The sequence below is a fragment of the Danio rerio genome, chromosome 14, assembly GCF_052040795.2.
Source record: "Danio rerio strain M-AB ecotype USA chromosome 14, GRCz13ab, whole genome shotgun sequence".
Lineage (NCBI taxonomy): Eukaryota > Metazoa > Chordata > Actinopteri > Cypriniformes > Danionidae > Danio > Danio rerio.
The window spans coordinates 7,785,001-7,797,059 of record NC_141034.1 but is presented as its reverse complement, the minus strand read 5'-3'; the positions used below and the strand labels follow the sequence as shown (position 1 = coordinate 7,797,059).

The following is a 12,059-nucleotide window of genomic DNA, read 5'->3' as shown; positions in this document are numbered from 1 at the left end:
CGCGGTTGTTGTAGCTACTAAATCATATTACCAGGAACAGAAATGAAGCAAAATGAACTGAAGCATTAAAAAACGTGCAATAGGCTACCATAAAAGGCGCAATTTCCACACAGTTTTGCAACCTTAAAGAGCTCCACAGACTATTAAAATTAAATTGTTTATTGTTGCACAAATGTGAGCATTTTAGTGACTTTTCCTCAAGCAACATTATGTATCGTAGAGTAGATAGACCGTTAATAACGATACTACCGTTTACAAACTACAGTGGCACTGCCAGTATTTTAGAGCCATAGTATTGCGATACTACTATAGTAGCGGTAAACTGCAACTCTAACTGAGAGTATTCAATGCAATCTATGCAATCTCATGGCAATACGTAACTTTTTGATTTAGTGGCTAATTCGTATGAATTCGTACGATCTAATTCATACAATTTAGTACGATTTGCTCATCACCCAATGACGGCTGGGGTTAGGGGTGGGGTTGGGTGCCACGCCTCCTTTTTAAAATCATACATTTTTGTACGACTGAACTTGTATGAATTTGTACGAATTACCCACTAAACTGACAAAACGTGACGTTTCCTCGTTAGATCAGGCTGGAGTACTATATATTTTTTCTGTCGGTCTTATACAAGATGATACAACAGAAGAGAGTCAAGCATTACATAAGAAAAATTATCAAAACTCTCTTTTTTTTAGCGAGATGCTAATGGTCTAATCTGATTCAATGATTTATGCTAAGCTAAAAGTAAACTCAACTGTTTAACTCTAGGGAATGTAATAAAATGAGCTTATGAGTGTTTAATATATTCTGATTCTGCTTCCTTAGAAGCTAATTAGAGTTCTCATCCTCTTTCACCTTCAGATTCTGGACTTAATCGTAGATTAAATCGTACGATTCTGCAGTGTGCACAACTCTGATAACGCAACTGTGACTCCTATCTCCTGACTAACCTCCATCTTTGCTCCTTTTCAGCATTGCGACTAATCATATCTGCTTTCTCCATAACACTGTCCTTCTCTTTCCTCTTCTGTCCTTCTGCACTGCTTCAGCACGAGGGAAAGCCTTGCTTCCAACACCTCCAGTAACGTGGAAAACAGCAGGCGGCAGAACATGGCTTTGAGTCCAGGACACATGGGCACCAAAAGACCCCCTCCACCCTACCAGCCACCCAGCTTCCGCACCGTCCGAGAGCCACCCGCAAACCGCACCGAGAAACAGGCCTCCATCACCAGCGTGTAGAGAGACGCCGAAACACCACACCGCACCAGGACTGTTACCATCACACAGGCAGGACAAATCCTAGCTCGCATTCATTTCAGAAACCATCCCACCGGAGGTATCTTTGGCTCTTTTTGGATATTTCTAACAAACGAACGAACACTGCTGCAGACAAACGAGTCGCTTGGTTCATGGTGTGTGGGATCAAATCCATCTGTAGGTGTCCTTTATAGCTCAATGTGTCCACTACGGGTCTCGACTGTCTTCTGATCCAAACTTCTGATGCCTCTTCTTCATCCGTCGCTGTGTCCGGTGTTTCATTCCGTACGCTCAGGTCCCTCTGAACTCCGGCCGAACCATATAAAGGCCACTTAAAATCTCCCTGGAAATCTGAACAAGCTCTTGTGTTATCGCTGGATTCGGTTTAGCGCGTCCTTGTGTATCGTCCGGCGTCCTGGGAATTTTCGTTCTGGGATGAAACTTCAACGAAACATACCACCATCATGGCATTATTTGTTTATATACTTAAAAAAAAAACACCAATTTACATACTACTGGTGCTTTCGCATTGAATGGACCATTTAAAAATTACGAACAAACAAAAAAAACGAACTTGGAATCCATTTTTATTTCTTTCTTGCCGATTTTCGCTTTTAACCAGGTGCTCAACGACTAGACGACACAGAATACACACATTACTACCTCCACTATTTGTACAGTCGTATAGAGGGAGACAAGAGTGACGCCCATCCCCGCTTTAGGACCGCCGTTTTAGACAATTCACTATCAGCTTGCGAAATGTGAATGTACTGCTAGTGCTTTTTCAGTCACATCTCCATCATCCTACTGTTCTCATACTGCAGGTAGAGCCAAATCTCATTGTACTAGAGAGGAGACTTTGTGTAGAGTTCGGATTCATTGTAGGACCCATATAGAGTGGAGAATTTAGACCTTCATATCTCTGATACGTCCAGTTATTCATGTTCAGTTATTTATTGTTATTATTATGATTATTGCAATTAGTTTCTTTCAAGTTCTTTTAGTACACAAATTCATGGTGAGCATTAGAACAATATTTCGCGGATTCTTGTGATGTGGGGCAAAACATGTCAGTTTTTTCTTCTGTCGATTGATTTGTGATGGTCACTAACAAATTGAACATTTCTAATCAAACTAATCAAAAGGGACATTTATAAAACATTTCTGTTTCAATTATATGCTGTTCTTTCAATTGTTTTATTCATCCTGAAGAAAATAAAAAATATATATCAAAAGTGTAAAATTGTACATGTCACGGTCGGTGAGGGAAAAAAGGAGTGCAGACCCAATTGCAGAAAAGATGTAGAAATATTTATTACAAACTACAAATAAAAATAAAAGGCAAAACAAAACTACCCCGAAGGGGAAAACATGAATTAAAAAGGCAAAAACAAACTTGACAGGGCTGGCAGGACAAAACAGGACTGGAGACAACAAGACAAGGTAATATCGACGACGAACTGACAAAGGACTGAAAACATGAGGGGGATTATAAAGCAAAAAAGTAAATTGACAAACAGGTGAACACAATTAACTAATAATGGGTAAACAAGGAGGGTGGGACTAGACAATAGACGGGAGAGCGCATGACACAGAGAGACAATACAAGCCATGCGCTCACATAACAACACTGAAGCACACGACAAAAGCACGTGACCACAATGTAAACACCAAGCCACGTGCTTTGACAAGAGACGCAAGACACGAGCACACGATAGATAAATACCTTACCGTGCGCTCACACATAAGCAACGCGCATGCTTCATCTCAGCGCCAACCAAAACTGAAACCAACTAGACGGAGGCGCCGAGAATAAAGCAGCGCGCTGCTGACAGAACAAACACAAACACTAGTACAAGAGCGCGCGCGTCTGAGGGACGCAGAGCGTGCGCGGCCACATCAAGTGGCAGCGCGCACACTCTGCGTACACCCACGACGGCGCGCGCGCGCACACAGAGACAGAAACAGGACCAGACGTGGAGTAGTGTCAGAGCTCTGCCACCAAAACAAGAATTTACAAGACCAAAGTGGCAGAACCCTGACACTAGCCCCCCCCCAAAAGGGACGCCACCTGGCGTCCCTAAAGGGAACATCCAACAAGGTACAAGACAGACAAGAAACACTACAAGACAACAAAACTGGCAACATCAACAGACACAAGACAGGGAGGTGAACAGGCAAGACGACATGAAGGGGGGGAGGGAGGGAAGCCAAGCCAGACCCAAAACGACAAACAAGGGAGGGATGGGAGGGCAAGACAAGGGAGGATCAGTCCAGGGTGGGACCGGAGGAACTGTCCAGGGTGGGTCCAGCGGGTCAGGAGCCCCAGCAGGGAACCAGGGTGGAGCCGGTGGGTCCGTCCAGGGTGGAGGAAAGGAACACCAGGGAGGAGCAGGAGGGACGACCCAGGGAGAGTCTATCAGGGGAGACAAGGCAGGAGGTCGGTGGGGAGCCGGCTGGGCTGGAGGCCTGTGGGGAGCCGGCTGTGCTAGAAGCGGCTGGGCTGAAGCCGGCAGGGCTGGAGACCAGAGGGGAGCCGGCAGGGCAGGGAGCTGGGCTGGTGCCGGCAGGGCTAGACGTCTGGTTGGCGCCGGCAGGGCAAGGAGCCGGGCTGGGGCCGGCAGGGCAAGACGTCTGGGTGGTGCCGGCAGGGCAAGGGGCCGGGCTGGGGTCGGCTGGGCAAGACGTCTGGGTGGCGCCGGCAGGGCTAGACGTCTGGTTGGCGCCGGCAGGGCAAGGCGTCTGGGTGGCGCCGGCAGGGCAAGGAGCTGGGCTGATGCCGGCTGGGCAAGACGTCTGGGTGGCGCCGGCAGGGCAAGGAGCCGGGCTGGGGCCGGCTGGGCAAGACGTCTGGGTGGCGTCGGCAGGGCAAGGAGCCGGGCTGGTGCCGGCAGGGCTAGACGTCTGGTTGATGCCGGCAGGGCAAGGAGCCGGACTGGGACCGGCACTGAGTGGCGCTCAGGGGCTGGAGCCGACACTGGAGGGCGCTCAGGGGCTGGAGCCGACACTGGAGGGCGCTCAGGGGCTGGAGCCGACACTGGAGGGCGCTCAGGGGCTGGAGCCGACACTGGAGGGCGCTCAGGGGCTGGAGCCGTTGTGGTGGAGGAGCCCTTTCTCCTCCGACGCTTCCTTGGTCTGGGTGGCGGGAAGCTGGCCACCTCTTCAGACACTGCAGCATACTCCACTGCCTGCTGGACTGATGCAGTGTCTGTTGCGGGTGCTTCACTGGGTGATGCTGCAGCCAGTGTTGTAGCTGGGTGGGCTGCAGCAGGTTCCGTCACCAATAGAGGGGTAACAATAGAGGAAGACCTGTTCCTCCTCCTCAGTTTCCTCTTCTCTGTGGGAGGCAGCAGTGAGCTGGGTTCAGGTTGGTCTGTTGGTGGAAGAACAGAGCAGATTCTCTCCTGACGACATTCATGGGCAACTTGATTAACCATATGGTCCACAAACTGTTTGTACGAGTAGCCCACCAATCTCTGTATCTGCAGAGGATAGAGGGGTTTATCAAGAGCGAAGTTCAGGAGATTCAAAAGAGCCCAGTCATTGAACCCAAGCCCCTCTGCTGCCATACGGAACCTCTCCGCAAACTCCTTTATCTCAGAGCCATGTTGCCGCAGCGCATGCAGACGGAGAAGCTGTGGCATGTGGCTGAGGAAGGAGTCATCCTTCTGCTGGGTCCTCATTTTGGTCAGTTCGTACTGTCACGGTCGGTGAGGGAAAAAAGGAGTGCAGACCCAATTGCAGAAAAGATGTAGAAATATTTATTACAAACTACAAATAAAAATAAAAGGCAAAACAAAACTACCCCGAAGGGGAAAACATGAATTAAAAAGGCAAAAACAAACTTGACAGGGCTGGCAGGACAAAACAGGACTGGAGACAACAAGACAAGGTAATATCGACGACGAACTGACAAAGGACTGAAAACATGAGGGGGATTATAAAGCAAAAAAGTAAATTGACAAACAGGTGAACACAATTAACTAATAATGGGTAAACAAGGAGGGTGGGACTAGACAATAGACGGGAGAGCGCATGACACAGAGAGACAATACAAGCCATGCGCTCACATAACGCAACACTGAGGCACACGACAAAAGCACGTGACCACAATGTAAACACCAAGCCACGTGCTTTGACAAGAGACGCAAGACACGAGCACACGATAGATAAATACCTTACCGTGCGCTCACACATAAGCAACGCGCATGCTTCATCTCAGCGCCAACCAAAACTGAAACCAACTAGACGGAGGCGCCGAGAATAAAGCAGCGCGCTGCTGACAGAACAAACACAAACACTAGTACAAGAGCGCGCGCGTCTGAGGGACGCAGAGCGTGCGCGGCCACATCAAGTGGCAGCGCGCACACTCTGCGTACACCCACGACGGCGCGCGCGCGCACACAGAGACAGAAACAGGACCAGACGTGGAGTAGTGTCAGAGCTCTGCCACCAAAACAAGAATTTACAAGACCAAAGTGGCAGAACCCTGACAGTACAACTTCAAAATTGATAATAAATTATAATAAACAGTTTTTTTTTATTTCCTGATCATAATTTGGCAGGTCCATCAGACACATCATCATAAAAAAGTCTGGGATTTAAGATGATTTAAGTTTTTTGATATTTCAAAACTTCAAAATTAAAGTGGCTACTGTAGTTAATACTTGTGTGCAGCAAAATATGTTGTAATAAGGTCGTATTTTCTTCATTCTTAAAGTTGAATCCTGATCAGTCACCATTTACAAAACAAATTTAGCATTAATCATCCTGTCAAATATTATGAATTGACTCGGATAAAGGTGGCGCAGTAGGTAGTGCTGTAACCTCACAGCAAGAAGGTCGCTGGTTCAAACCTCGGCTGGGTCAGTTGCCGTTTCTGTGTGGAGTTTGCATGGTCTTTCTGCATTTGCGTGGGTTTCCTCTGGGTGCTCCGTTTTACCCCACAGTCCAAAGACATGTGGTACAGGTGAATTGGGTGAGCTAAATTGTCCGTGGTGTTTGAGTGTGAATGAGTGTGTATGGATGTTTCCCAGAGATGGGTTGCAGCTGGAAGGGCATCCGCTGCATAGAAACATATGCTGGATAAGTAGGCGGTTCATTCTGCTGTGGCGACCCCGAATTAATAAAGGAACTAAGCCTAAAAATAAAATAAATGAATGACTCGAATTAATGTATGTTGAATATTGGTGGACCAAATTTATTTCTAAAGGGGAAAATATTGTGCTGAAGGAAATTCAAGGTCTAATTCTAATGTAGTTTATAATTTCCAATCATAGGAAAATGTTTTTATAAAATATGCACACATTGACTATTATTTGTATGCTTACGATGTTGAAATTTCCATGGTCTGTTGAAATTCTTTATTCCGATTGGCTGTACCGTGTGCAATTTAACTCACAGCTAGTTCCAGTCAGTTTTGATCACAAATCACAAATTTACTGGTCACAAAAACCAGCTCACAAATCTTTGTGAAGAGGTAGCTAACTCATGTTACTATGAGCTAATAGATGTCACCTTGTGTTTTACACACACACACACACACACAAACAAACAAAATCTTGTGCGCATGCGCTCTCTGATTCAAAGCGGGGAAATTTCGATGTGTAATAACTAGGGCCAGACGGAATTTGCAGACATTTTTTGCTATTTCTGCACAGAGTTTTGTTAAAAATCTGTGGATTTATGAGGAATGAGTTTGGGAGTATCATAACTAAAACCTTAATATATGAACTAAAAAGTAATATCTTTTTAACTTGTATTTAATGTTTACAATGCAAACACAGTTAGATCCACTTTATTTGGTAAACAAAGCAAGTCTTCTATTTAAAGAGTTCACACAAAAAATATGTGTGAGAGCCCATAAAATCCTTGAGCCCAGGGCTCCCTCCCTTTGCAAGACGAAAGGGGAGTTTGAGCTTAGGTAGATCTTGAGAACTCCCCTGCTGTAGTAACTAATGAACAGATAGTGATTGCTCTTAAGAGATAACTACTTACTAGAAGCAGGACTATGGTGGCGATTTGGATGAGTCAATTATCTTAAGTTGCATGTTTTTGGACAGTAAGAGGAAACTGGGAAACCCACGTGAGCACGGGGAGAGTGCAAATTCCACACAGAAACGTCTGCTGGTTTGGTAAAACTTGGAACCAAAGACGTTCTTGCTGTGAGGCGACAGTGCTAAGCACCTGGCCACCATGACACCCAACTAGGAAAAAGGAGGAGTACGGGTGGAAGGGGGGATTCTTCAAAACGAAGATAGCAGTGGTACGTAACCCAGGGTATTTGTAGTAGCTTAGGAGTTGTCTGATTGGCGCATTGAAAATTGGGTAATGCGGATCCAGCCGCTAGCAATCATACGCATGTGATCCTCTCGAAATTAGTTTATAAATAAACTTCACATAATATATCTACTAAAAGACATTTTCATAGTAGTCAAAAATATTTCTGAAATTAATTCAATAACTAAATAAATATAGATTAACACACATTTACACAAGAAAATAAACAGAATCAATGACGGGCTAAAAAATCTGCGGAAATCTGCAGAATTCTGCGTGCGCAGAATCTGTGCGGGCGTAGTCATAACCAGGGCCAGACGGAATCTGCGGACATTTTTTGCTATTTCTGCGGAAAAATTTGGTAAAAATCTGCGGATTTCTGCGGAATTATTTTGGGAGTATCCAGCGGAGTATCATAACTAAAACCTCAATATATAAAATAAAAAGTAATAAATTACTGAATAAAAACTGAATAATTTCAGATTTACACACAAGTAAATAAACAGAATTAATGCTGGGCTAAAAATCTGCGGAATTCTGCGCGCGCAGATTCCGTGTGGGCCTAGTCATAACTGACAAACATGTGGTCAAATATTGTGCTGCCAATAGCATAACTAATTTTACTTGTCTAAATGAACCTGGAACAACGGTGATAATCAACAGCTTGCCATTATTATGTTTTATAAAGTCCTTTAATGCAATGCCAATCCGTGATTATCCCCTCATGTTTCATATTCAGTAATTGTGAGCATATTTTTCATTCAAAACATCAACATTAAAACTAGTTGCTGGCATCAAAAATCGGCAGGGGTGGACTTAGTGATTTGAGGGCCCTAAGCGGCAGCTTACCTCGCTTATTGGTTTAGTCAGCCCCTGACTATCGGTTGTCTATCCTAAAAACAGCAGTCATATACTAAATGTTTCACCACTAAAGTATTATCTTACTTTTTGATGGTGAACTGATGTTTTGCGCTTTTCTTCTGTGAACCGGAAACCGCTCTTTCTTGAATTTGTTTGGCTGTCTCATGTCGTTACACTTCAATTGCGCACTATTTTTGTATAATCTAACAGGCTGCAGTATATTATTAAATGTATTATATTACCAGACATAAATACACTATTCAGATGTTGTATTTAAAGACAATTATTAGGTTTTTGTGTAAAGGACTAGTTCTTACACGTCTCATTGAAACCCTTCTGTTGTTGGCTGTAACTTAAATCAGTGAGCGTAGAGATATGAAACTGTAATGCGGTTCCCTAAAAATAATTGCACACTTTAGAGCCAACCACAAACAAGCATTCATTAGTTAATACACGCTGAAGTTCTGTGGCATGTTTTGTCCCAGCATTCCAGAATCAATTGTTTGTAAGTTCATTTTTTAAAAATAAGTTATGGTTAAATTCTAAGTCTTTTCTTTTGTGCAGTGACGTTCACCGCTCGGTTTAGTGAACGTTTGTCATATTCATCCGCGTACGAGTTCTAGAGGACTGTAAAATGTCACGCTCTCCAATAAACGGATAAACTGCAGCCAGGACTACCTTCTTCTACCATTTTTGCACTAATGCCTGTTCTCTGGTGACTGTAAAAAGAAAAAGGAAGGGAAAAAAAAATCATCCAAACGGATGTTCTGTTTATATTGAACATATTTCATACGAAATACTGATAGTCCATGAAATGTCTTCCCTAAACATGATGGATTTCTTATGGTTCTCAATAACATTGTTCTCCTTATTGTGACATTACGTCATTCTGTAAGAGATGGCTATCTGTCAAGCTGAGTATAAAAACCTACAAGGGGGATTTTTTGGGTAAAGTCTATAATATTTAAAAAACTCCCCGTTTGTGCAGTTGTGCTGTTAAATGTTTTAGTGTACTAAATCCCTCCCTTGGGGATTGTGTAACTTTTTAAGACAATAAAATAACATGACATGTTTAATTTAACCGTGTGATCTCTGTCGAGGTCAGTGCCATGTTGGTCTTTCGGTTGTGGTGATTTGCACAGCTGTGGATAATGAGATGGAGAATGAGGAAAACTACCACAGATGACCACTAGAGAGTGCTCATTGTTTTTATAAAAAAATACACAAAGGTTATTCAGTGGAATATCTGAAGAACATTGAACATCAAATAGCTTTAAATTACATAAGTTCTTTCAAGAACTATAAGGTTCTTTGGGGAAAATGAAAATGGTTCTTCTTTTGCATAGCCACAAACCACCCATTTTGGAATATTCACAGTTTTTGGAAGGGTGTATGCAATATAAAGTAATTCTCACATGCTTCAGGGTATTTTGACATAATATAAATTCACTTTTTTTTTCTTTTAGAACACCTAAATCTTTTTGTTTGGTTTCATTCTGGGTGTTTCATGCTGTGTTAAGCCACTTTTAGTTATAAAACTAAAACAATATTTGTTACCAATAATCAATCAATGAAAATGGAAAACATTTGTTTTATTGTTGTTATTATTATTTTAACTAATCACCCACAATATGCTGCAAAGTTGATTCAATTGACTAAATTAACTATGGAGTCATTCTGGTGTCTGAATCATATAAGAGTGTTTACAAATACAGTGTGTTTATGGTCACCTTGGAATTATAAGGTTGTATCTGTGTTCTGAATGATTTTGAGATATTGAGCTTCACAGTGTTTGCATTCCATAGCAAACTCTGTGTGTGTGTGTGTGTGTGTGTGTGTGTGTGTGTGTGTGTGTGTGTGTGTGTGTGCGTGCGTGCGTGCGTGTGTGTGTGTGTAACATTTGTTTTTGTTTTTTTTTAAAGTTTTCAAATGTAAACATTTCCCAGAGATGGGTTGCAGCTGGAAGCTGAGTAAAAAAACTTGCTGGATAAGTTGGCGGTTCATTCCGCTGTGGCGACCCCAGATTAATAAAGGGACTAAGCCGACGAGAAAATGAATGAATGAATAAAATGTACAACTTGTAAAAAAAACATCCCATAATGTAAATAAGTTGTCATTTAATAAGAATATGTCAATAACTCAATTTTGACAAAAATGTCAGATACCTTATAATTCTGAGGTGACGTTATATAGAAATAAAGCAAAATATAACTTCTTCCCTGTACTTTGTGAAATATATTTGAAATAAATTTGAAAAAGAACATTCTTATTAATAATTAAAATGAACCCTTTCTTTAATGTCAAATAGGCAAAACATAGAGCTCTGAAGGATGGCGGCAAAGTAGAATTTCTGATGAAATGTCATTTTGGGGCTGCACTGCTAGCCTTACATAGTTGTTTAATATGTATTCAAGAGTTTTTTTGTTCCAAATATCAATGACAAGATTTTTTTTTGTTGGTGCCATGACATTTTACATGGCACTTCAGTGGGTTAATCTTCTGTAAATCGTGATAAAAATGTTTCAGAGCCATTATTATGTTTTATTGCAAAAAAAAATCTAATAAAACAATCATTTTAATGCACAAAGAAAAAAACTAAATTAGATTCACAGGCGTTAAAATTATTATAAGAATTATTACTATTAAGGTGTATTTTTATGTGGTACACCTTATTAGTACCGGGTTGGACCATCTTTTGGCTTCAGAACTGCCTTAATCCTTCGTGGCATAGATTCAACAAGGTGCTGAGATTTTGGTAAATATTGACATGATAGCATCATGTAGTTGCTGCAGATTTGTCGGCTGCACGTCCATGATGCGAATCTCCCGTTCCACCACATCCCGAAGGTGCTCTATTATTAAATTGAGATCTGGTGACTGTGGAGGCCATTTGAGTACAGTGAACTCATTGGCATGTTCAAGAAACTAGTCAGAGATGATGGTTCTTTGAGTTACTGTTGCCTTTCTATCAGCTGGAACCAGTCTGGCCATTCTCCTCTGACCTCTGGCATCAACAAGGCATTTGTGCCCACAGAGCTGCCGCTCACTGGATATTTTCTCTTTTTCAGACCATTCTCTGTAAACCCTAGAGATGGTTGTGCATGAAAATCCCAGTAGATCAGCAGTTTTCTGAAATACTCAAATCTGCCTGTCTGGCACCAACAACCATGCCACGTTCAAAATCACTTAAATTACCTTTCATCCTTATTCTGACCATGTCTACATGCCTAAATGTGTTAAGTTGTTACAATGTGCTTGGCTGATTAGAAATTTGCGTTAATAAGAATAAAGTGGCCGGTGAGTATATATATACACTCTAGAAAACATTGAGTTATTTATTTAACCCAATGGTTGAGTTAAAAATATTTGGTGCTTTGATGGGTTATTTTGAACCTTTATTGGGTTATTTATTAATTTATATCTTAATTGGGTTATAATTATTTATTATTTATTGGGTTATTTATTAATAACTCAACCAATTGGGTTAAATATTTGGTGCTTTGATGGGTTATTTATTAATAACTCAACCAATTGGGTTATTGGGTTAAATATTTGGTGCATTGTTGGGTTATTTTTACCCATTATTATGTTATTTGTTTAATAACTCAACCAGTTGGGTTAAAAATTTGTAATTTCAACTGTCAACTGATTCAACT

At 42.0% G+C, this 12,059-nt stretch overlaps 1 protein-coding gene across 3 annotated transcripts in view; it reads left to right on the top strand.

The window, feature by feature from the left end:
- Positions 1-9,484, top strand: part of stox2b (storkhead box 2b) — a 139,089-nt gene extending 129,605 nt beyond the window's left edge. For all 3 annotated transcript variants that reach the window (XM_087281055.1, XM_087281056.1, XM_087281057.1), the window contains exons 4-5: positions 1,056-2,508; positions 5,760-9,484. In XM_087281055.1, coding sequence (XP_087137181.1) covers positions 1,056-1,245 — 190 coding nt within the window. In that variant the 3' untranslated portion in view covers positions 1,246-2,508; positions 5,760-9,484. The remainder of the gene's footprint in view (positions 1-1,055; positions 2,509-5,759) is intronic.
- The last annotated feature ends 2,575 nt before the right edge of the window (positions 9,485-12,059 follow it).